This window comes from Onychostoma macrolepis, chromosome 01, assembly GCF_012432095.1.
Source record: "Onychostoma macrolepis isolate SWU-2019 chromosome 01, ASM1243209v1, whole genome shotgun sequence".
In the NCBI taxonomy this organism is placed as follows: domain Eukaryota; kingdom Metazoa; phylum Chordata; class Actinopteri; order Cypriniformes; family Cyprinidae; genus Onychostoma; species Onychostoma macrolepis.
The window spans coordinates 14051150-14078537 of record NC_081155.1 but is presented as its reverse complement, the minus strand read 5'-3'; the positions used below and the strand labels follow the sequence as shown (position 1 = coordinate 14078537).

General features: G+C 38.5%; 1 protein-coding gene across 2 annotated transcripts in view; it reads right to left on the bottom strand.

Annotated features, from left to right (window-relative positions):
* The window catches only part of lef1 (lymphoid enhancer-binding factor 1), a 49947-nt gene that overhangs the window by 2515 nt on the left and 20044 nt on the right, over positions 1-27388 (bottom strand). The window contains exons 4-10 of one of the 2 annotated variants that reach the window (XM_058792255.1): positions 20620-20752; positions 18530-18620; positions 17877-17996; positions 16267-16429; positions 15561-15668; positions 13194-13242; positions 12253-12293 (exon numbers count right to left, since the gene is read on the bottom strand). In XM_058792255.1, coding sequence (XP_058648238.1) covers positions 12259-12293; positions 13194-13242; positions 15561-15668; positions 16267-16429; positions 17877-17996; positions 18530-18620; positions 20620-20752 — 699 coding nt within the window. In that variant the 3' untranslated portion in view covers positions 12253-12258. The remainder of the gene's footprint in view (positions 1-12252; positions 12294-13193; positions 13243-15560; positions 15669-16266; positions 16430-17876; positions 17997-18529; positions 18621-20619; positions 20753-27388) is intronic. The other variant, XM_058792265.1, reaches the window with a different exon arrangement.

Genomic DNA, 27388 nt, shown 5'->3' with positions numbered 1-27388 from the left:
ACATTTCACTTTCTTTTTTCCCCCTTTTTTTGAAACTAGTTAAAACGCATAAACAAGTAAAAATATGGGGGGGAAAGAGTGTTAAAAACGTTTTTGTTGTTGTTAAATATAAACATATGCCTACGGAAGAGGATTAGAGCCAAGCAATAATAAAAAAATAAAACCATTTTGAGATTAAAAGTCGTTCAATTTAGAGAAAAAAAAAAACGTTAAATAAGTTTAAATAAAATGTTGAGAATAAACTCAAAATTAAGAGAAAAGGGTTATTATTTTTATCCCCTAATTATTTGATCCCCTGCTGATTTTGTATGTTTGCCCACTGACAAAGAAATGATCAGTCTATTATTTTTAACTGTTTTTTTATCATTATATTTTTTATTATTGGCATTTCAAAAATTTTTAAATTGATTTGCATTTTAATGAGTGAAATAAGTATTTGATCTCCTATCAATCAGCAAGATTTCTGACTCACAGTTGTCTTTTATACAGGTAACAAGCTGAGATTTGGAGCGCTCTCTTAAAGGGAATGCTCCTAATCTCAGTTTGTTACCTGTATAAAAGACACCTGTCCACAGAAGCAATCAGTCAATCAGATTCCAAACTCTCCACCACGGCCAAGACCAAAGAGCTGTCCAAGGATGTCAGGGACAAAATTGTAGACCTACATAAGGCAGGAATGGGCTACAAGACCATCGCCAAGCAGCTTGATGAGAAGGTGACAACAGTTGGTGCAATTTATTCGCAAATGGAAGAAACACAAAATAACTGTCAATATCCCTCGGTCTGGGGCTCCAGGCAAGATCTCACCTCGTGGAGTTTCAATGATCATGAGAACAGTGAGGAATCAGCCCAGAACTACACGGGAGGTTCACGAGTTCACACTTACATATATTTAGCACGAGTAACGTAATGCGTATTTGGCGAGTATGGTAATACGTTGTTGGCGTGCTGTCCGGGGAAGGGCCCTGAGCTCGGGAATGGCCCGAACCCAGAGTACCCCCCATAGTGTGGTGAGAACTTGGTGGTTATGGTGGAGAAGGGGTGGTGGAGGGATGCTGATTAACCATCAAATGAGTAGAGGTATGTCAGCTGTATTTATATCTGTGTATTGATTACTTGATTGTGTGCCACTTGTGTCTAATTAGGCTAAGTATCTGACGTGCTCCTCCCGAACTTTGTTAATGAAACATCATATCTTGTCAATGATCTCATGGCAGCTGGGACGATAGTCATCAAGAAAACAATTGGTAAAACACTACACCGTGAAGGACTGAAATCCTGCAGTGCCCGCAAGGTCCCCCTGCTCAAGAAAGCACATGTACAGCCCGTCTGAAGTTTGCCAATGATTCAGAGGAGAACTGGGGAAGGTGTTGTGGTCAGATGAGACCAAAATCCAGCTCTTTGGCATCAACTCAACGTGTTTGGAGGAGGAGGAATGCTGCCTATGACCCCAAGAACACCATCCCCACCATCAAACATGGAGGTGGAAACATTATGCTTTGGGGGTGTTTTTCTGCTAAGAGGACAGGACAACTACACCGCATTAAAGGGACAATGGATGGGGCCATGTACCGTCAGGGCCAGGGCATTGAAGCCAGCCAGGGCATTAAAAATGGGTCGTGGATGGGTATTCCAGCATGACAATGACCCAAAACACACGGCCAAGGTAACAAAGGAGTGGCTCAAGAAACGTCTGACCTCTGTGATTGCCAACAAGGGTTTTGCCACCAAGTAATGTTTTGCGAAGGGGTCAAATACTTATTTCACTCATTTTTTGTTGTTATTCTGTCTCTCATTGTTCAAATAAACCTACCATTAAAGTTACAAAATCAGCAGGGGATCAAATAATTTTTTTCCCCCACTGTGTATATGTATATATATATATATATATATATATATATATATATATATATATATATATATATATATATATATATATATATATATATATATATGTTCATACACATATGCATATACATGCATACAGTGAGGAAAATAAGTATTTGAACACCCTGCTATTTTGCAAGTTCTCCCACTTAGAAATCATGGAGGGGTCTGAAACGGTCATCGTAGGTTCGTGTCCACTGTGAGAGACATAATCTAAAAAAAAAAAATCCAGAAATCACAATGTATGATTTTTTAACTATTTATTTGTATGATACAGCTGCAAATAAGTATTTGAACACCTGAGAAAATCAATGTTAATATTTGGTACAGTAGCCTTTGTTTGCAATTACAGAGGTCAAACGTTTCCTGTAGTTTTTCACCAGGTTTGCACACACTGCAGGAGGGATTTTGGCCCACTCCTCCACACAGATCTTCTCTAGATCAGTCAGGTTTCTGGCCTGTCGCTGAGAAACACGGAGTTTGAGCTCCTCCAAAGATTCTCTATTGGGTTTAGGTCTGAGACTGGCCAGGCCACGCCAGAACCTTGATATGCTTCTTACAGAGCCACTCCTTGGTTATCCTGGCTGTGTGCTTGGTCATTGTCATGTTGGAAGACCCAGCCTCGACCCATCTTCAATGCTCTAACTCAGGGAAGGAGGTTGTTCCCCAAAATCTCGCAATACATGGCCCCGGTCATCCTCTCCTTAATACAGTGCAGTCGCCCTGTCCCATGTGCAGAAAAACACCCCAAAGATGATGCTACCACCCCATGCTTCACAGTAGGGATGGTGTTCTTGGGATGGTACTCATCATTCTTCTTCCTCCAAACACGTTTAGTGGAATTATGACCAAAAGTTCTATTTTGGTCTCATCTGACCACATGACTTTCTCCCATGACTCCTCTGGATCATCCAAATGGTCATTGGCAAACTTAAGTCGGGCCTGGACATGTGCTGGTTTAAGCAGGGGAACCTTCCGTGCCATGCATGATTTCAAACCATGACGTCTTAGTGTATTACCAACAGTAACCTTGGAAACGGTGGTCCCAGCTCTTTTCAGGTCATTGACCAGCTCCTCCCGTGTAGTTCTGGGCTGATTTCTCACCTTTCTTAGGATCATTGAGACCCCACGAGGTGAGATCTTGCATGGAGCCCCAGTCCGAGGAGATTGACAGTCATGTTTAGCTTCTTCCATTTTCTAATGATTGCTCCAACAGTGGACCTTTTTTCACCAAGCTGCTTGGCAATTTCCCCGTAGCCCTTTCCAGCCTTGTGGAGGTATACAATTTTGTCTCTAGTGTCTTTGGACAGCTCTTTGGTCTTGGCCATGTTAATAGTTGGATTCTTACTGATTGTATGGGGTGGACAGGTGTCTTTATGCAGCTAACGACCTCAAACAGGTGCATCTAATTTAGGATAATAAATGGAGTGGAGGTGGACATTTTAAAGGCAGACTAACAGGTCTTTGAGGGTCAGAATTCTAGCTGATAGACAGGTGTTCAAATACTTATTTGCAGCTGTATCATACAAATAAATAGTTAAAAAATCATACATTGTGATTTCTGGATTTTTTTTTAGATTATGTCTCTCACAGTGGACATGCACCTCGATGACAATTTCAGACCCCTCCATGATTTCTAAGTGGGAGAACTTGCAAAATAGCAGGGTGTTCAAATACTTATTTTCCTCACTGTACATACACATATGTACATACACATATATGCATATACATATACACATATGTATAAACACATATACACATGTATAAACATGCATATACAGGTGCATCTCAAAAAATTTGAATATCGTGAAAAAGATATCATTACATGTACATTAAAACATTTCAAAGGTTTTTTTGTTTTAATTTTGATGATTAGAGCTTACAGCTCATAAAAGTAAAAAATCCAATATCTCAAAATATTAGAATATTTACATTTGGGTTTCATTAAATGACCATCCCTACAGTATAAATTCCGGGTATCTCTTGTTCTTTGAAACCACAATAATGGGGAAGACTGCTGACTTGGCAATGGTCCAGAAGACGAACATTGACACCCTCCACAAAGAGGGTAAGTCACAGAAGGTCATTACTGAAAGGTGTGGCTGTTTACAGAGTGCTGTATCAAAGCATATTAAATGCAAAGTTGACTGGAAGGAAGAATTTGGGTAGGAAAAGGTGCACAAGCAACAGGGATGACCGCAAGCTTGAGAATACAGTCAAGCAAAGCCGATTCAAACACTTGTGAGAGCTTCACAAGGAGAGAACTGAAGCTGGAGTCAGTGCATCAAGAGTCAACACGCTCAGACGTCTTCAAGAAAAGGGCTACCAAGCCACTTCTGAACCAGAGACAACGTCAGAAGCATCTTACCTGGGCTGTGGAGAAAAAGAACTGGACTGTTGCTCAGTGGTCCAAAGTCCCCTTTTCAGATGAAAGTAAATTTTACATTTCATTTTGAAATCAAGGTCCCAGAGTCTGAAGGAAGAGTGGAGAGGCACAGAATCCATGTTGCTTGAAGTCCAGTGTGAAGTTTCCACAGTCAGTGATGATTTGGGCTGCCATGTCATCTGCTGGTGTTGGTCCACTGTGTTTTCTGATGTCCACAGTCAACGCAGCCATTTACCAGGAAATTTTAGAGCACTTCATGCTTCCTTCTGTTGACAAGCTTTATGGAGATGCTGATTTAATTTTCCAGCAGGACTTGGCACCTGCCCACACTGCCAAAGGTACCAAAAGCTGGTTCAATGACCATAGTGTTACTGTGCTTGACTGGCCAGCAAACTCGCCTGACCTGAACCCCATAGAGAATCTGTGGGGTATTGTCAAGAGGAAGATGAGAGACACCAGACCCAACAATCCAGATGAGCTGAAGGCCACTATCAGAGCAACCTGGGCTCTCATAACACCTGAGCAGTGCCACAGACTGATCGACTCCATGCCACGCCGCATTGCTGCAGTAATTCAGGCAAAAGGAGCCCCAACTAAGTATTGAGTGCTGTACATGCTCATACTTTTCATTTTCATACTTTTCAGTTGGCCAAGATTTCTAAAAATCCTTTCTTTGTATTGGTCTTAAGTAATATTCTAATATTTTGAGATACTGATTTTTGACTTTCATGAACTGTAAGCTCTAATCATCAAAATTAAAAGAAATAAACATTTGAAATATATCAGTCTGTGTGTAATGAATGAATATAATATACAAGTTTCACTTTTTGAATGGAATTAGTGAAATAAATCAACTTTTTGATGATATTCTAATTATATGACCAGCACCTGTATATGTGTATGTACATATACAGTATCTCACAAAAGTGAGTACACTTGACAGGACTATACAAATTTGTGTATCTTGTATTAGTGCAGTTAAAATTTGGTGCTTTGAGTACAATTCTCTCATACTGACCACTGGATGTTCAACATGGCATCTCATGGCAAAGAACTCTCTGAGGATTTGAGAATTAGAATTGTTGCTCTCCACAAAGATGGCCGAGGCTATAAGAAGATCAGTAACACCCTGAAACTGAGTTACAGTACAGTGGCCAGTGGCATACAGAGGTTTTCCAAGACTGTTTTCACTCGGAACAGGACTCACAAAGGTCGATCAAAGAAGTTAGGTCCTCGTGCTGTGCATCAGGTGCAGAAGCGGCTTCAAAAAACAGACGTATGAGTGCTGCCAGCATTGCTTTAGAGGTTGCAGAAGCAGAAGGTCAGCTTGTCAGTGCTCAGACCATACGCCGCACACTGCAACAAGTCAGTGTGCATGGCCGTCATCCCAGAAGGAAGCCTCTTCTGAAGCTGGCTCACAAAAAAGCCTGCAAACAGTTTGCTGAAGACAACCTGTCCAAGAGCACGAATTACTGGAACCATGTCCTGTGGTTCTACTGAGACCAAGATATACTTGTTTGGCTCAGATGGTGTCCAGCATGTGTGGCGATGCCCTGGTGAGGAGTACCAAGAAAACTCTGTCTTGCCTACAGTCAAGCATGGTGGTGGTAGCATCATGGTCTGGGTCTGCATGAGTGCTGCTGGGGAGCTGTGGTTCATTGAGGGAAACATGGATTCCAACATGTACTGAGACATTCTGAAGCAGAACATAATGCCCTCCCTTCAGAAACTGGGCCAACCGGCATTTTTCCAACATAATAACGAACCCAAACACACCGCCAAGATGACAACTGCCTTGCTGATGAAGCTGAAGGTGAGGGTGATGGAGTGGCCAAGTATGTCTCCAGACCTGAACCCTATTGAGCACATGTGGGGCATCCTCAAGCTGAAGGTGGAGAAGCACCATGTGTCTAACATCCAACAGCTCCGTGATGTTATTATGGAGGAGTGGAAGAGGATTCCAGCAACAGCCTGCACAGCTCTGGTGAACTCCAAACCCAGGAGGATTAAGGTAGTGCTAGAAAACAATGGTGCCCCTACAAAATATTGACACTTTGGACACAGTTTTGACATGTTCACTTAGGGTGTACTCATTTTTGTTGCCAATTATTTAGACAATAATGGCTATATGTTGAGTTATTTTTAGAGGACAGTAAATTTGTTCTGCTATACAAGCTGCACATTGACTACTCTAAAATATATCCAAGTTTCATTTCTATAGTATTGTCCCTTGAGAAGATATACTAAAATGTTTGCTGAAATGTGAGGGGTGTACTCACTTTTGTGAGATACTGTAGGTATTACAAGGAGAAGGTGACTTTTCAGGACATTACCCCATGTCCCCACTTTTCACAAAAACAAACGTGTGTGTGTGTGTGTGTGTGTGTGTGTGTGTGTGTACAGTATGTATGCATAAAAAATAAATAAATATAAATAACTAAATATTTATTTATGTGTTTATTTATTTATTTATTTATTTATTTTATTTTTTTCCAGTATTCCTATAAAATCAAATGGTGAATGTGGGTGGGTGAATGTCAACAATGGATGTGCAAAAGATATCTGCATTTGATTTTAAAGGGGTATAAACCCTTGATACCCTCTATAGGTCAGGTGAAGAAAAAGCAAGAAATAACAGCAGTTGGAAAGACTAAGCTTACAGGTTTCCTGTAAAAGCTGCTCTTTCTACAGACACTTAGCTGTACGTGAGGAACCGGAGAAGATTCAAAGCTTTACGACTAAAACATTGGCCGGGAATGAGAGTACAGACGAAGAGCCCAAATCTGGGTTGCGTTAAGCCTAGTCAGCTGAAAAGGTCCACTTTCACACCAAACTGATTTTGGACCAGTGACCTTGTGTTGTAGCACTTGGCTTCACGTCGGGTTTGGCAGCGTCCTTCAAGGAGTCCATAAAAATTCAACAGGCACTATAACCAATGATCTGCTAGGAGAAGGATGGGTTCAAAAATCCCCAGCCTGAGTAATAAAAACAGCACCTGGGTGAAAAATCTGATTTAAACAAACCACTTCGTTCAGTCAGCACTTCCTTTGGCCCAGAGACAGTAACATTAAAGACGGGAAAAACTCCTACACAATTTAGTCTGTAGAACTGTAAACCAACCGTAGATGGGTCTTTTCTCCTGAAATCTCCCTTCCGCTTTCTAAAATGGCTGAGGAAACAATGTTCACCCTCGAAACAACAAAAAACCTTCAGGTGAGGGCAGGGGACACGAGAAGGGCGAAGGCTGGTATTCCAGCGGAGGCTGTGAGTGGGGTCTGCCCACATCCAAGGAGCGCTGGGATGAGAGCCCAGGAACGACGTGCTCCTGCAAAGCCTGAGCTGCAAGCCAGGGCGGCACTATCAAAGAACAGCACAATGACTGCTTCAAAGGCCTCGCCACCGCTCGCAGTCAGCAGCGGGAGGGAGGGAGGAGAGGGGGTTCCGCCTGCTTTCACAATGGGAGCCAGATTTACTCCCTAGGAGAGGAACTCCAGCAAAGCGCAGACGACGGCTGGGGCGTGAATGAGCTAGAAAGAGAGGAGAGGAAACGTAGTAGACGCCACATAGTTTACCAATTCCTCTGCTGCTTAGCTCGCCAAACCAAAAGATCTAAATGAAAGATCTGATGGGGGCAATTGTGATTCGCATATTAAGTCCAACCGTGTCTGCAAGTTTGTTCCTTGCACCTACATACCGGCAAAAACTCCCAGGCTCTTTTTATAGCACTGTGGAGTCTCTTGGCAGCAGTACATGGAAGGAAACCTCTGGGTTTCCGCTGCCCTCAGTAATATTAACTAGTTATCATAAGCAACTCGTACTCTTTTCCAGAGTTTAGAGTCATGCAGAATTTAATTGAGAATGCCTTTTAAATCCCAATTCAGTCCATGAAAATTGTTAGCAAATAAAATGAAAAAATTGCAATTCCAATTTGAATTAGGAAGAATAAACATTAACTGAAATAAAAAAAATGTTTTTACTACAAAAGCTAAGTTTTGAAGATAGAGCTAGATAGATAGATTTATTTTTTATTTTTACTTATTACATTTATTGTATTTTTAATATTTCTTACTAAACTTATAGTTGCTTTTTTCCCCCCCCAAATGTTCAATATTTTTTCTTTAAATTACCATTGTGTATGAAAAATTGTTCTATAAATAAACTTGTCTTGCCTTAAATTCTTCACATTTATTTTACTGGAAAATAAGTGTTTGTCAAAACACTTGTTTAGGTTAAAAAACAAAACAAGTTCATTTGAAAAAAACATTTCAAGTTTGAAGGTTTATTGATCTTACAAACAGACATGACTTGGAAATGCCACCTATAAAATATGTTTTATATATCAGATTTAATAAGTTTTACATTAACATTACATTTAGCAGATGCTTTTATCCAAATTGACTTACAAATTAGGACAACAGAAGCAATCAAATCCGACAAAAGAGCATTCATTTGACAAGTCTCAGTTAGTACACATAGCAAGGTTTTTAAATAATAAATAAAAAGAAAAGTAGATTAGAATAGAAAAAGAATAGAGAATGTATAGTATCAGAGGGTCAATTTTTATTTATTTTTTTTAAATGAAAAAGAAAACAAGTAGAATAGAAAGTTTTGAGGAGCAGGATGGAAAAACACTTTCCCAATTTCTTAGTGTAAAATCTCTGTACTCTTGTCATTTGAATTCAAATTTAATTTCAACTTCCTGTGGGGTGTGGCCAATTCAATTCAAATTAAACTCATTAACTGAAAGGGAACAAATTCTATACCCAACCCTGATTCTTTCTAGGTACAGGTTTTTACCAAACCCCAGTTCAGGTCCAAACATTTTCAATCCAAACCTGTTAAAGCAACCCAATGCACACAGTTCCAGCCCACTCCAAATGAAAAGAGTTTTTAGACACAAAGGGCATCAGTTATTCTGCCATTCATGGGGTTGAGGCAGAGTGGGCATTAAGAAGAGACAAGGCGCTCTCATCGCCACACAAGGGACTTTTAGTTTCTCTCTCTCATGCTTTTTCATCAAAGGCTGACATCTGACTTCTGTCCTCACTCATCACAGACACAGAGCTGGGTGAAGACGACCCAATTTGGGCACAGCTGTCCAACAGCACTTTCTTCACAGAGCAGGCCATGAACTCCGAAGCGGCCCGCACCTCCAACGGTTTCCCACACTGCCCCACTATTGTCGACCTCTGGAACACTGAAAGCTTTCAAACCTTCGGTCGACCACTCCCAGTAGTACGGTAAACCTCATATAGGGCCTGCCAACATCATCAAACTTGGGGCAAAGAATGCAGTCGCTATAAAAATCAAAAGTGAAATGCTGCAGGACAGTCATTGTCCAGGTGGCAACAAAGCAGCAAGTTGAAATGTGCCAGACATTGGTGACTCACAACCTTGGCTTCTTTGAATGACTAAGACTACATCTTCAGAGCCAGCTTTCATTAAAAGACCACCATTGTTACATGGCTTTCCCCGTTCCCAATGAAAAAAAATGCACAGTGGCCAAAAAGTAACAGCCCGGAGGGCATGTATGCCTCGCCTCAGATAACAATCTCAAAGTCTGCAAATCACAAGGGTTAGTCAGACAAAAGCTCTCACAGCTAAATCTGACAAACAGACACAGTTGAGAACAAGAAGAGGATGTGGAAATGTTATACGAGCAGGAAAAGTGGGATGTGTGAGGAAGAAAATTCTATAACCTGAAATTATTCCAATGTTCATTATTATTTCATTTCATGGATTGTGTGTCATAAGGCATGTAAAAAAAAAAAAAAAAAAAAAAAATTGTCCTTCATACCTAAAATAGAATGGTGATAACACCCATGGAATTACTTCAAATTTTCTATAAGAAATCCCCCATTTTCCATTTGAAAACCAATAGGAGCAATCTTCAAATGCCATACATATTACATAATAAATGTCTGTCAAATATGTATCATGGTTTCCACTAAAATATTAAGTTGCACAACTGTTTTTAACATTGATAATAACAAGAAATGTTATTTGAGCACCAAATCGCATGTTATAATGATTTCTGAAGGATCATGTGACACTGAAGACTGGAGTAATGATGCTGAAAATACAGCTTTGCATCACAGGAATAAATTACATTGTTCAATATATTCAAATAGAATATATATAAAACAGTTATTTTATATTCCAATAATTTTTACAATATTAATCTTTTTACTTTATTTTTGATCAAATAAATGCAGTCTTGGTGAATATTTTTTAAACATATAGTATACATTTTTTTTTAAAAATCTTACTGACCCCCCAAACTTTTAAATGGTGGTGCATATTTAATACATGTATATTTTGTCTTAACATGTAATATTAAAAAACGCACCAAAAAAAACAAAAACAAAACTGTTGCTTCAAGTGAATTTTAGGGTCTGGAAATGCTGGATATTATTTTGCACTGTTGTATACTATCCTATCCATTATCAATGTTTTTTGTTTAAAAATATTTAAGTGCACACTATATAATATGGAAGATGAATAAATATTAAATAAATAGGATGTTTCTCAGGCTGTCAGATCTGCATACATTTACAAGCGGTGGCAATATTCTCTGTCTTATGTATATTATCATGCTCTGTTGCTTCAAGTAAATTTCACTTGGATATTTTAACTAGAAATCACTGTTGTATGTTATTATGATCCTATCCATTACCAAAAATATTATCAGTCTGTTTTTGTTTAAAACTATTAAATTGCACACTATATAATTTGGAATAAATATAAAAGACAAATGTGATGTTTCTCAGTTTGTCAGATCTGCATAAATTGACAAGCGGTGGCAATATTTTATGCATGTTGGTTTAAAGCTGCCACGATGAATCAGTTGGGGCATCCATTTGCAGTTCGCTTGGCACCGCTAATTATTGGATTGAAGATAGAGCGCCTTTTAGCTGCGTTTTCAAAGCTATTGCAGCCCACAGAAAAAAAAAGAAAGAGTGCGAAACAGTCCAATTTGTGTTTGGGAGCCACAGGGTAGAGAACTGATCAACCGTAAAACCTTTGTCTTGTAGGTTTTTGGGTAAGACAAGATTTGTCACATCTGCGCAGCTTTCATGGCCAAAAGAAGTAGAATAACAGGATGTGGGGTGACTTAATAAGACGAGGAGAAAATAGAGATTTTCCCTTGCTTACTACGGTCCTTGATGCTGAAATTTCTCATAGACTTTCACCTGAAACGATTCTCATCTTTGTTTAGAGAACTAACTTCTTTCAGGCCAGTTGCTAGTTTAATCGCTAGAAAATTAAAAAGCACAGCGCAAGCCAAATATGCTGGCAAGGGCTTCGTTCATTCACAGGGTTGGCTAGATAACACATGGGGGCCATATGGGTGAATGCTAAAAGAGTTAGCTTACATCTGGGTCGACTCTTTCAATAGCATCCCAGTTTCCAAATGTTCTCGAAAAACCGAAAAAAGCCCCAGTCCAACATGGCCGTGAGCCACAGGATTGTATGTTGATGCTGCATGCCAAATATTAAAGATGGAAGAAATGAATGAGGAAAGAAACCTGATAGTGTGGACTTGATGTTCTGAGCTGACTTTGTCGAGATTACGCTGTTCTGTGATCTTTCAAACAAATGGTATGCTTGCAAACTGTTCTTGATAAAAAGCACTGGTCTTCTGAAAATACTAACGCGCCACCCATTGCCACAAGCCACACATCAGTCTACAGGAAAAGGGATGTAATGGAGTCCTTAAACAGAGTTAGGAAAGAAAAATTACTCGTCACAACAATTCATCAGTGTGTTCGGAAGAGGAAACCCTGTATCGTTAGCACACACTCGCACGATGCAAACAACAGCTTTCGCAATACAACAGTGAATGGTTGATTGGTGAACTCAAAGTGGGCCTTTAGGATTAGTCTCGTGTTTTTCTGATTGCCAAGAACCACATTAGAAAATAGGGAGTTTACCACATCATGACTCAATCAGACCAGAGGTATGGAAGAGGCTCTTACCATTGTTCAGATGTACGCCGTTTTCATTCTCTGGCCTGTACCTGCAGGAAATCGTAGCTTTTAATCCATCTCTGGTCTTAGTTGTCAATGTAGGGCCAACAAACAGAGTTTGCTGGCCTATTTAACACATCAACATTGTTCATTAAAGGGACAGTTCAACCGATAATGAACATTCTGTCGTCATTTACTCATTCTCATGTTTCCAATGGTTAGGATTTTCTTTCTTTCACTGAACGAATCATTCAGGTTGGTTCTTGGGAATTGGATTAAACGATTGAAAAGTTTCGCTCACAAATTAGTCATATAAAATAGTAGCTTAACAGTCCTAGTAGGCTACTCATTCTTCAAAAATTCACCTTTCATGTTCCTTAAAAGAAAAAAAAGTCATATCCATTCGGAAAAACATGAGTTAGTGTAAATGACGCCAGAATTTTCTTTTTTGCGTGAACTACTCCTTTAACTTGTCCATCATACACAGCTCTAAATTAAGTTGCCTAGACTTTGTGCCAAATATACATTGAATTGTTAAATGTACAAGCACACATCACTAATGCATTTATAAAAGTTAGCAGGACTGACGGAAGCATGTGGACTTTAAAACAGACTAATCCTAAAGACTTAATTGTGAGGAGAAGATGGGAAGATGGAGTGGTGGGGTGGGTGTACTGTTCATAATGTTGAAAAATTTACAGATTAAAGAAACATACAGAACAGTAAAATTTATGGATTTTCAGGCAACCAACAAAGATTTCAATTCATAAATGTTCATGTTGACAATAAAAACATCCTTTTATGATTGAAATTGACTGTGAAAGCATATTGAGAATGCGGTATCCCAACATTAACCACTTTACCACCATATTCACAAACTAAGTCACATAAAGCTAAGCTAGTGCGTACATTAATGAAACAGCAGGAATAGGAGGGTTTAGGAGTCTTACCTGAAGCGGGTTCCTGGATCTTTTCCCTCTTCCGCTTCTTTTTTTTCCCCTACAAAATAGCCAGAGGAATATTTGAAGTGGTATTACAAAAACATGACATTTCTGCCATTTATGAAAATAAAATGAAATAAAATAAAATTCAATTAAAAAAATAAAATAAAATAAAAGGTCCAATACTCCCTACTTCTTCTGGACCGCATCATCAAATCACCAAAATAAAATTAAATACAAAAATTTAATCTAAAACTCCTTCCTAATTCTTCTGGATTGCATGGCCTAATCACCAATCGGAAAGTTAAACAAGAATAAAACATCTGCCCCTGCTCCAATTGACACGACAAACACTCCTCTAGAGTGAGAAGTCTGGACTGCTTTAGGATTTGTAGCTTACCCAAAATCCCCTGGCAGGATGACTATAGGTATAGATAGCGCCGCACTGTCATTTTGCGGTCCAATATGAGCCACGCTTTGGTTGCCTGCTGTAAAGTCTGATAATCCACTTATTCAGTCACTAATCTGTGTATTCTAGCCCTGGCTGACAGAACCAAGAAGCCCAGAGCAGTAGAAACGTCTATGACAGAGCAGGGATACGCTCAGAATCCTTAGCACTATTAAATACAAGTGTGCTCCCACCACTAATATATAAGTGGAGATGAAAGTTCATCTGTCTTTGAAGTGTTTCTTTTTAGCCCTGTTGCCTTTCCATTTGGTGATTACTGTGAAAGCCAGGTTTTAGTTTTAGCAGCACATCCTGGCACTTCATATTGAGTGAGATTTATGCCGGTTAAAACTTAGGCGTCCAAAGTTGTCATCACAACATAAATTTTGGATGTGAATTCTACAAGCTAACTGGCTTAATATCTGCCACATTTGTATAAACTAAAGGAATAATTGTATAAATGTAATAATATTGAGTAAATGGTTAGCAATATGTCTCTTCTGGAAAACTTTTAGTATGTGACAGCTGTGAGAGCTTGGGAGCGACAGTTACTGATTAAAATAGTAGAAGCTTTTAATGACCATTCACATCATGTCCATAATAAATTGCTTATAATAAGACATAATTGACATTCATCTACCATGAGCAGAACAGAAATTAGTCATTAAAAAAAAATCCAGTATGATCACATTTAACAACATTACATTTTCCAGTTTCTTGTTATAAAAAAAAATTGTGTTCATGTTTCTGAGCCTCATTTATGAAAGAAGCAGAACAAATTGTGTAAGTCGTTCATAAAATTCTTAGGAATCGGTCACGTTCGATGCAATTTACAATGTTTGCATTTGTACAAACATTTTACACAAATTTGTTCCACTTTTGTTTCATGAATCAGTCATAAAACTATTCTTGCGTAAATGGGTACAATGCAACAATTTGTGCAAGAATGTTTTAATGAACAGTTTACACGAATTCCATCTGCTCTGGTTTCTCACGCACATATATGAAACTTGATGAGAACACATTTATGTAAATCAGTCAAAACCCAGTAAAGTATCACTTTCAATGCAACAATTTACACAAGAAGGTTTTTAGAAACAATTTACAGAAATTCAGTCTGTTTGCGTTTCGGAAAACCCATTTATGAAACTCGACCAGAATAAATTCAGTAAATCAACAAATTGTATGCAAACAGTTACATTCAATGCAATAATTTAAGATTTTATGAGTCATTTACTCGAATCTGTGCTACTTATGTTTCATGAATGAAGCTCAATGTATTTTTTAAATAAATAAATATAAATTGTTAATTTACGGGATAGTTTACCCAAACCATGTTAAACCAAACCATGTTATCATTTATTCACCTTAAAGTTGTTCCAAACATTTGGGAGTTTCTTTTCTCTGTTTTACACAAAAGATGATATTTTGAAGAATAACCAAACAATTGACGGTACCCATTGAAAAATACTATAGAAGTCAATGGCTACCATCAACTGCTTGGTTACCATCATTCTTCAAAATATCTTATTTTTGTGTTCAACCAAAAAAAGAAAACTCATACAGGGTTGGAACAAGTGGAGAGTGAGTAAATTATGACAGAATTGTAGTTTTTTGGTGAACAGTCTCTTTAATTCAAGTATCAGAGAAATGCTGGTATCTAACTTGTGAATATTTTGTTCTATAACTTGTGTTGTAGTATCATTCAGTCCCGTCGGACTTCAAGTGAATAGCCCTTTAGACTTTTCTGACATAACCTCAAACTCATTTTACAACTGTTTTTCATAAAATAATCATTTGGACTACTAAGCAAACAATAGTAGTATGCACATATTTCACTTTTAAAGACAAGCATTATATTTACTTTCATGCAATCAACACATGACACAACTCTCACTCTCAGGCAGTGTGTTAGTGTGGACACTTACATAATTGTCTCTGGCAGACCATCCTGGGTAAAGCTGCATATGGAGCTGCCGTTCCTTGCGGGCTAATTCGTAATACTTAGCTTGCTCTTCCCGAGATAAAGCATGCCACTGTTCAGTGCAGAGGGAGATTAGAGAGAAGGGGGGGGAAAAAGTAGTCAATTACTGACATGCACTTTTAAGTTCCTTCCAAAGAGACGCGTGCTGGCGTTTGGCTAAAAATCCTTGTTAACTCTCAAACGTTGCGTGTGTGTGCGGGTAAATGTGTGTGAGTGCATGTGCATGCGTGCCTGGGGGTGGAATGGAACATGATGAAGAGATTAACATATGCAGCGATGAGAGAAGGGAAGAAAAAGAAAAAAAAAAAAACTTTGATTTCATATCAAAACACTGGTTCCAATTTAGCGGCGCTTTACTTCAAACCATATCAGGGTGCAATTACCCCACACTGCCGCAAAACGGTCCTTTGCTGTGGCTAGCCGCCTCAAACCACAGAGGTTTTGGTTAAAGCATTAAATATGTTTAACGGTTCCTCTTTTTCCAATTCCAAAATGGAGCGTTAAAGACGCTACCTGCCCAGATTTCTGATTTCTGTCAACTTGTGTGTTGGTGTACTTGTAAAATTGAGTTAGATAGACGTGCTAACTACAATAGACCCCTTTGTGAAGGAGGTCACATGGTGCGAGAGATCCACGAATCAGATACGTACCCTTCGCCCGAGGATCTGATTGATTGCGGCGCTCTCCTTCAGCGTGCATTCGGCCACCACATTGGCGCGCATCTCTTTCATATACAGCATGAAAGCGTTTAGAGGTTTCTTGATGTGAGGTCTTTTGGGCTCCTGCTCCTTTCTCTGCTCGTGCTGAGATTTCCTGGAGAAACAAGAAGAGGAAAGAGTTAAAAAAAAAGGGGAAGAATTATTAAGTGATACAGGGAAATACAAAGGGGAAAAACGCTCAGAGGGTGGTGCGAAAGCGGCTGCCACAGCGACGCCACAGAGTGTGAGAGCGCCGAATGTCTGATTCCAGCCGCCAATCGGAAGGCTGCGTGAGAGAACAATCTGGGAGCCAGTGCCGAAAAGCTAGCAGCGGCTTTTAATTATGTCCAGTTGGGTGCTTTCATGCAAAGAGATTACTTCACCAGTAATGGCAACCAAACCTTCATATTCCCTCCAACTCTATGACTCCCAAGCGCTACAGCTCCCAGTATTTCACTCCCATTGGTGACCTGGATTTGATACCTCAAGCCAACTGCATGGCTCATAATGGTCAAAATTAGAAAAAAAATAAATGTACAACAATAAAAATTGGAGTGATAATAAATGTCGATACAATTTTGTCTGAATAAACTAAAAACTGAAATCATGATGAAACAGAAGCAGCGACAGATCTTTCTTCCATATTGTAACTGATTATTAAAAAAATGTTGGGTGGGACTTGACAGCTGTAAGAGTTTGGGAGCAACACTCTAAAGGTAGTTAAGATTTTAATGGCCATTCACATCATGTACAAATTTTTGGCATGATAAAATGCTTATAATAAGATGTAATTGACATTCATAAACCATAAGCAAAACAGAGATTAGTAATTTAAAAAAAAAAAAAAAAAAACACATTACAATGGAATGATTTGCATTTAACAACTATTTATGTAAGAACACTTTTACAAACAATTTTTTATTATACAAAAATTTGTTCATGTTTATGAGTCTTATTTATCAAACAAGCAGAACAAATTGTGTAAGATGTTCATAAAAATTTACGAAAAATGTAGTGCAGGACTTGGTTCTATGCATCGTTTGTTGATTGGATTTTGAGATGAGATGTGGGAATTGTACTCGAAAGTGGAGGCAGATGAATGTGAGCTTGCAAAGTGATTGGAGAAGTCCTGCATGTGTCACCAAGTGTCATGCTCACCGGAACTTGAACAAAACAAACAAAAATTGAAAATAAATCTAAAAAACGAAGCATGCACAGATTAATGAATGATCAGATCTATAATATGCATTCAGAAGATAGATAGAATGAATTTTTATTTATTGCCTAGTTTAAAATCACAACATCGTAATGTAAGGTATGAAAAAAATAGATATTCATTTTGAGATTTACTAAAGATTGCATTAATTAGTGTTATTAAATTAATTAATAATTTGTTAATGTTAGATAATGGAAAGGAGCACAAATAAATATACAATATCAGCCTAATAATCCATAATAGTGATAGCAGGGTAAATATATTTGCTGTGAGGGACCATAAACACATAGATTGCAATTTTAGCATGCTGTTAGAATGCTAGCAGCTTACTAAATGGGATACTCACATGTGCATCAGGTCTGTGTCGTGCTGTGGTTCGTGTTTCACCTGTGGGTTGACAATGGCGGGATGGGGGATTCCTGTGGCATGGGGTCCAGGAGGGCCTGGTACCATGTGATGAGAGAACCTGAGAGCAAAGCATAATGTGTTGGTTAATGCATTGTTCAGTATCCACATTATTAGCCACTGTACCTTAACTTTATAAAGATTCTTAAAATAATATAAAATAAAAAATAAAATAGGATTGTATTGCCTATACTGAATGAATGAATGAAGGAATGAAGGAATGAAGGTTCAATGCACCTTCCCAATTCTTCTGGGTTGCACGGCCTAATGACAAATTAAATTAAATTAAATTAAAAATAAAAAATTAAATGGAAAAATTAAATGAAATAAAAAAAAAAAAAAAAAAAAAAAATATATTTTTTATTTGCATGGCCCAATCACCAATAAATAAATAATAAAGGTCCAATATGTCTTCCCAATTCTTCTGAATTCTGGACATGACATAAATTTATGTAGTAATTTTATTGACTCAACTTTACACAAATAGCTCTAATACAACCTGATCTGCTGATGAGCACTCAAAACCATTCGTTTCACGGTTGTCGACAACAAACGTTCTCTTAATTGTAACCGTTTGGCCATGTGTGCACTCACCATCCCAGCGGAGGGGTCATCTGTCCAACTCCCCCAGGGGAAAGAGGGTAGAAATTGGGAATGTCCGGTCCAGGATGATGCCTGGGCATACCTGCATCAGGATTCCAGAAGGACCGAATGAGAAAACGACATTGGCGTGTGTTAGTGTGAGATAGACACATCTGGAGAGCAGCAGTGTGGCATCACAGTTGGGCCCTACGGTCCGGTGCAGTGCATAAGCGGATCATGGGATAATTAGGAATGCTTTTGCGCTGTTCTAATAAGCCCTGCTGATATGATTCACGCTGCTTATGGATGTCAGTTGGCCTGCGGTACTAAGCTTCTCAACTTCACTCCAAACACACACATGCACGGTCTCACATACACACATTTGTACCAAGGTCAAGACTGTGTTTGTGTATAAAGACTTAAATCGAGAAGAGAAAAAGTGAAGTAAGACCCTAGGGCTAAATTAAACTGTCAAAGGGGCGTCAGTGTACAACAACAAAGCCCAAGGGATATATACACACACACAGCAAGAACATGCAGTTTATAAACAACCCCTGCATCTCCAACTCATCATTTCTCTCTCCATTGTTTCACATGGAGCCTAAAATGGGTATTGAATTACTGCGTTAACTACTGGCTAACGTCATTTTCTCCTCCTGTGCAGTCTAGGTGACATCAGCGGAAAAGGGAAATCATTTCAGAGGCAGAGTCTGATGAAAGATTTCTAGACTTTGATTTCTTTGAAATAACATACACATCGAATCAGGAATGTGTATTTAAGTGGTAAACACAAACAGGGTCTATTTTTGACTTTCCACGCTAAATGAAATGACTGAATCATGAAACACCTGAAAAAAGATCTTGAAAAGGCTACTCATAAGTGTATTATTTTCAATTCCGCCCTCAGCGTTTTGTGTCTGATGAATAAGTGACTCCATGTTTGTGTTTGTGTATGAAAACAGAGCAAGTTTTGGATCACTGGCCAATCTGCTCGTGGCGTGCGGCCTCATTCAGGCTATTTATAGCTCTCCAGACCTCCTCCGCTTCATCACATCCTGTCTGCCCGCTCCCTCGCGGGTCGCCACAGAGGTGAGCGTTAGACGGAAGGAGCACATATGCAGCTGGGTTCGCGTGCAACAACGCCTGCCAAAAACCTCTCCGCCCCTTTTAAACTTTAACCCCACCTCTTTTAACTGACTTGAGGGAAATACGATTCTAGTGAGAATGAGCCGTTAGCTTATTAAGTGTAAGTATATAGTTCATGTCTCTTCGGATCAGTGATAATAGAGAAAGAGTGCTTAAAAACACAAGGAAATAACATTACAACACATAAAAAGGAAAAGTTCACCAAAAATAAATGTTCTGTCAGCCTCATGTCTATCTTAACCAGCATTTATTTCTTCTGTGGAACACAAAATAATATATTTTGGAGAATGCTGGTAACCAACCAATTTTGGTCACCATTGACTTCCATTGTACTGGCAAAAAACACTGACATTTTTCAAAATATATTATATTATGTTTTACAGAAGTCAGTCATACAGGTTTGGAAAGACATAAGGGTGTATTAAAATGACAGATTTTGAATTTTTGGGTGAAAAAATTAAAATGCCCTTTAAGGGACAACATGAAAATAAAACTGACTACATTTTGACCCATACTGTATCTGGTTTCCGTTTGTTTTTATAATATTTATTAAATTATTTATATTTATATTTATATTAATTAAAGTAATAACTTCCTCTCTGCCTATCCAAAACAATTCTCTGTTTTGTGAATGTAACCAAAAAATATTAACCAATAATATGCTCAAAAATATACTCAAAAATGTCAAAATGCAATAAAAGCGAATGCTATTTGTAATTCCATTTTTTTTTTTTAATGTTAAATTACTTACCCTAACTTAATGTGCGGACTCAAATAAAGCATTTCATTTGTACATTGATTTCATTCAGAATCGTAAACAGACGTGACGTGATTGGAAACGATACCTGGATCTGTTTTCTGACCAATGGCAGTGTCTTTAAGTCAATGCGATTTTTAAATGACTTTAATAGTTTGTAATGAACAGTAGTGCATTTGTGCCGTTTGCATGCGTTTACCTTGCTTGGCATTGATGTCCTGTGGGTGGTGTCCCGAGTGTGGGCCGGGGGCGAAGTGCTCGTCGCTGTATGTGATCAGAGGGGTGAGGGGGTGAACGGCATGGGACGGCTGGACCACTGGCACCTTATTTGACTGCAAAACACAGAGGGAAAAATTTATATTGTAACAACATCAAACGTGACTGAGGCATTCATACTAAGAACAAATGGGCAACGAGCCACCAAAGTTGAGCACCTCACCAGTGATGAAGTGTGGATTGTGTACTGCAGGATTTTGGGGCAGAACCGAATGAATAAAGAAGGGGGTTGGGAGAGACAGAGTGTGGGTTAGAGGAGGAGAGAATGAGAAACAGGGAGGGAGGGAGGGAACGCCACAGGGCAGAGGCAGACCAGAGGTCTCGGGGCTGAAGATCAAAGGGAATCATTAGCCAGTGAATAAGGGAGTTCATTACAGAGCCCCGACCGTCTGCGGTGGAACTAAGCAGGGTTAATCACGTCAGCAGCGGACTCAACACACACACACACACACACACACACACACACACACACACACACACACACACACACACAGATCTGAGCTGACTCACAAACCAATGCTCAGCACACCACAAAAGCACATCAAGTACACAGTGTTCAAGAACATGTAGCAATTTTTCAGATAATTGGTGAGCTTCTCCTTTACCTGGCCTACAGATGATCTATTTGTGTCTTATGTCTAAAATAGTGAATTTATAAGATATGTGCACAATGTCATAATTTCCAAACTTTGCATTTTCATTTAACCTCAAGTTAAAGGTGGGAGCTTTGGATCAATTAAAGAATCAAGGTGGAAACTAATTTGGAACGAGTCATCAGCTGTAATCGGGAATTTTGAATATATACATGTGTGTAACTCATAATTATTATAGTTAACTAAACTGAAACTAACATTAAAACCATGAAAAACAATTTTCATTACATGAAATAAGTTAAAATAAAATACAAATAAATAAATAAAAAATATAGTTGCAACATCCCATTTTCAATTAGTTTAATTTGATGTAGTGAAATAAACAAACTGAAATAAAAATTAATAAAACTACACCGACATTTAAAAAATAAAAACCACAAAAAAGCAACAAAATTACTAAAACTTATGAAAATGAAAACAGAAAATATGAAAAAAGTGAAAACTCAAAATATAATTAAAAACTACAATAATATCTCTGAAACTAAAATAGCACTGGTGTAGCTTAGATGAAAAAAAACAGCAATAAAGTTTGCCAGAAAAATATGATTTAGCCAGTTTATAAGGAGACAAACCTATTTACCATTGAACAATGTGGTAGCATGAGAACAATGAAATACACATTTAATGCAGAGCCTTTGCCCTTCATCTAGTTGCACTAGCTCTAAAAAAAAAAAAGTGTCCTGTATTTGTTTAGGAAGAGCAAAAGGAAAGAAAAAAGGAAGAAATTACCTAATAAATCTGATTTACTCTGACCAAAGTCACTTAAACTCAAATTCATTTTTTCACTGTGAGTGGGAAATTCCAAGGAAGAAAGCAGCTTATGATCAAACCATAAGTATAAAAAAAGATTAAAAATGTCCTATGAAATCAATATAAATACAAAAACAAACATGAAAATCGCATAGAGAGAAAAGTGCAAAAAATCAGTTATTAATTGCATGCTGTTCCTAAGGTTCAGCTGTATTTGAATGTTCAAGAGCACAACTCATGAGAGAGGCGAGACTGGTAAGCAGTGGCCCACCCGTGCCACAGGCAAAACTCCCACAGGCATGAATGAGTGGTTTGTCCTAATTTGGGAGCAAAGGTTGCTGTTTCCGACCAGCTAATTGGCCAGAGAGGCAGGTGTAGGGTGCCATTTCCTCGGCAGACGTACTGCTGTAAAACCACGGGGCGGGAGGAGAGTGTGCGAGTGTGCTTGGGAGGGGGTGTTATTTCGGAGTCTCCCAGACACGGGACAGAAGCCGAGAGAGAGGACGATGATATGAATGGCATTCTCTGGAAAGATCTGAGCTTTGATAACTTTCAACAACACTCTGAGTTTCAAACACGTCAGAAACGCCTACATTTTCCAATGCATTTTTGGGACTCTTGAGAGTAAGCTGATGATACACAATTGTATATTTCTGTACTGCTAAATGTTTTCAAAATGTAGGACATGCTCCTGGATCCTTTGTTGGTTCTGGAAAAACAAACATAGTCCTAACCCTATCCCTACCCCAAACCCAATAAACCCAAAGCAAATGTTCGGTTGATAATGTTATTCAAACCCCAAGCCCTAAGCGAATCCCTAAAATATGCTGGGAATGTTGTTCCAAGACCAACAAGGATGTTGTTCCAAGAGCATGTCGTATTTGGCAAAATCAAGTAGGGGTGTAACAACTATTATAATTAACCACTTTCCAAAGGTTATTCCACCCTGCTTTTTGGGTAATAATAACTTAAACATATATGTTTTAAAAACTTTGCTTCACTTCAGTGCAAAGGAAACAAATTGTATCCAGCTGAAATATCCGTTTTGAGACCAAGAGCGAGCCTCTGCCAACCGGTCACATCTGCAGTCAATCGGACAAACTCGCAGTTGGTACTGGGCGAACATTATATGCCTAATTAATATTCATGAGTCATACTGACAAGAATTATGATGGGTCAGATTCTGTGCCACAGATATGTTGACCGATGCCGATGGGAAGGCCAATGATTATTTGTGTGAAAATACCAGTAATCAATGATGGATGATATTAAAAATCCATATTACCAAGTGAAATCACATGCTTCAAATGAAACTGGGCAAAATAAATAAAAAATAAAATAAAATAATTCATTGTTGTATGCAGAAAAAAATAAAACAATTAATAAACTAACAATGATAAAAAAAAAAAAACTCCTTTGATGTTTTACAAAGCAATAAAACCAAACAAAAAATAAATCCATTGTTGTTGTACACAGAAAAAACAACATTAATAAATTAAAAACAATAATAAAACATTTTTGTTTTATTTAAGCAATAATATAATATAATATAATATAATATAATATAATATAATATAATATAATATAATAATATAATATAATATAATATAATATACACAATTTTCTTTTTTTTTTTACTAAATTAGCCTGTTAATAGTTTAGTCCAGTATGTGGTTTAAATATGGATCAACTCTTGGTCAGAGGTGATGGCTAATCTGGACGAGTAGTTTTAAAAAGGGTCTTATCCTACCTTAAGGAAACCTTATCCCTGACTTGGTCTCATTACTAATATGTGACTGGGGGGGAAGTAGCTACTGAGAAAGGCCCTCACTGGAAGACAGCATGATAGCATCCTTACCCTCTCTTCATTTTACGCCTCTCAGCTCTTATTGGCTTTTCCTCTGGGAGAGAGATAAGAGGCAGGCATATTTTTCATTTAAGCCCCTAGTCTCTGTCTCCGAGTAAAGGAGAAAAAGAGATACTGAGGAGTGGAGGAAGAACTTAAAACAGTTCGAGTTAAGGAGTCCACGCAAGCATCGTACAAAAGACACCACAACTCTCCGGTTTGCCAATACGGGGTCCTCGACTTATGGCAGCCATGAAAAGTGGGAGTTGGCACTTTGCGTTCCACCTTATTCGATCGGGGCCTCTTTTAGGTCCTCTCAGTCGCAGCTGTCAGAGCCCATTTCTCTCAACTTCTTAATAAACTGCCATTTTGCTGCATTGCATGAAGCTAAAATTCCAGCAGGGAACCTCGAGACTGCTGTGCCAATTTGCAGGGGCCCCCCCGAGGCACAACCTCGAAAAAAAACATTCGCTTTTCCGGAATAAGGCAAAAGAAATAAAATGTCAAATTTAAAATACATTCAGCTTTCCAAAAATGTGGTTGCCTTTAATAAACGTAGAGAGGGCTTGGTGCTTTTGGCTTTCCGTGGTTTTAAATAAAAGTCACGCAGGGTGATTCACCGCCACTCAAGGCCATTCAAATCCTTCCAGGTGGTTTGAGATCACAGGCTGCGCCACCCCGTTCCCAACCCGGCTCAATGGCGTATTAAACTAAAAACACTTTCGCTCAACCCGACCAGGAAGTGGCTGGACACCCCGGCTGACCACAGGAACCTGGGTTGGATGGTGCCATGGCGATTTATCCCCAAGGATCTCTGAGTTTTCACAGGCCAGGGCGGCAGGATAGAGCATGGACCTACCTCCCCCCGCTCTCTTTTATTTTGAAGAAAAATAATAGGCTTAGGTCTTTCTATTCATATTTGCAGAGAGGCGGTGCCGATTGAAAAGAAGCATGTCCATTTAGGATTTTATAAGCAGGTCTGGCCAAGCCTGCCTCTAGAGCCCCTCAGATGTGGTTTTAAAAGAAATTTCATTGTGCAGAACTCAAGCTGGCTGAGGGCCTGCAAAAAAATCCAGAGGAAAGAGGGAAAAGCCAGAGTTCGGGAATTTGAGAGCTGGGAGACAAAATGGACACTGTTCAGTTCAACCCTCTCCAAGAAAGCAGCGCTACTTCAACCAATCAGTGCGAAACGCTGAAGACTAATGCCCAGCTGGTAACCCATTTTCTGAATTTTCCCAGAATGAGTTTTACCATACAGACATGACTTTCCTAATGCAAAACCAGCTCTGTTAGCAAAGCACCCTTTGCTCTCCTTCCCAAAACCAACCCAGGCTCATTGGAAAAATGTGCCTGTGATGACACTTCTGCAAAATTATATTACATTAGTTCTTGCACATATAGGGCCCTATGATTTCCGCGATGCGGAAAACTCACACTGAATCGCGGAATCCAGTCATAGAAAGAATTTACTGTATAATGCGAAACGTCATGGAATTGACCAAATTTTGGATGGATAAATCAAGAGTAGGTCCATACACTTAGATCAAAATGTGTTATGGACTAGAGTCTGTGAATATTAAGCCGCAAAATAATTTTAAATATGAATCTGCATGTTTCTGTGTGAATGAATGTTTCGGTTACTTACTACACACATGCTGAAGCGCACGTGATGCTCGTGGTGTTTGTTTTCAGCCTCTTCCGCCTCAATATATGAGTATACGAACACATGAACAGGATCTCTAGAACTGCTCTGAGAGTCACTTCATGAGCATTTTACCATTTCTTGTGAGAAAAACTATCGTCATATCATATAAACAGAAACTTAAAAGACTTCACAACAACCCATCAAAAAAAAAGTTTGGTTTAACTTGAAGAAACTATGACAGAATTTGGTGAAAAAATAAACATATTTGAGAAGAAAAAATTTATTTCATAGGGCTGTAAAAATTTAATTTTTGTTAGACTTTCAATAAATTGTGGTTAAATTGTGTATGTTTAATGATTTCAATTAATTAGACATTCTTTTTGATGAATAAAATGCAAGTTAACAATTAAAACAGAGTATAGAAAAAAAATTAATGGATTTCATAGGGGCTTATACACAAGATTTTGTGGAAAGTTCTATTTTAAAAGTGAAATGTCCAGTGAATGGCTCTAAAAGCATTTTCTCTTAAGTTGATATGTGTGAATATGGCTATATTTCATGACATTGGTTGTTGGGTGCATTGCAGCAGTTCAGAAATGAAATGGTGAGTGGCACTTAAAAGCTTAATGCTCTAACTCGCTAGAAAATGACGTACCACCTACACTAAACCTAACTAATAGTGTTAACAAGAAAATTATATTTTAGCTTGATATTAATATTTTAGCTTGCTTCTACGATTGTTTGAGTTCTTTTATTATGACTTGTGTTTCACAAGATTCATACCCTAGTGTTTTGGTCACAAATGCAATGCTGTACCAGGTGCGCTATTGAGCAATTTACTACGCCAGAAAAGCCATACATATGGAACGGGGTATTTGATGCAAACATGTATTAGTTTTTATTAATAAATGTATTAGTTTTTAAATCATGCACAATGGCCAAATTGTTTTGAGGTTATAATAGCATTGTGCAAGGAACTATGCTAAAATAAGCCGTTATTAAAAGTTGTTGGTATTTTATTGCCACTAGTGTTTATTCCAGATGAAAACCGCAGTAATTATGTGTAGACACAATTTTGGAGTTTTGCAAAAATGTAGGTAGTTGCATTTTTCCAATTAGCTTATGTTGCCCAAAACATTGTGAATGTTACCAACAAGCGTTTTCTTCGCACCACCAGCCCTTTGTCCTCCACTCAATTATCTCATTTCCGTGGTATTGGGGGGGAGGGGGTGGTTTATAATAATCGCTTCCCTCTACTGTAATTTATATGCAATGAGGACTCCTCATGCCCGCGGCTACAATAAAGCGGCTGTGTGAAAGAGCGAGGTGTTTTGCAAACATTCGAGGAGTTGGCAACTTAAGTGCTAACGACAGATTGCCATACAGCTACAAATCTAGGTGAAATCCATTCATACTGTTTACCTACGAGAGAGAGAGAGAGAGAGAGAGAGAAAGAGACAGATGCCCGCACATGAATAAAAGCAAATTAAAGAGTAAATGCATGGGCAGGTAGGTTGCAAGTCAGGTTGTTCTCAGTTTAATACTCCACACTAAGCATTTTTGGCATTACCACAGAAAATTTCAAATAATCCTTTGTTTTTACAAAGCAGTAGTTGAAATATTGCATATAACTTTGCACAGGCAAGGTCAGTAAGTGATTCTGTCACATCTCTTAGTCTCATCTAGTCTATGTCAGCATTACGCTTAAGTCTTGTGGCTATACTTTGGATACAGTGTTTGTTTTAGTAATAGTAAGGGAAATGAGTTTAAATTATTTTCTGCAGTAAACGGACACTGG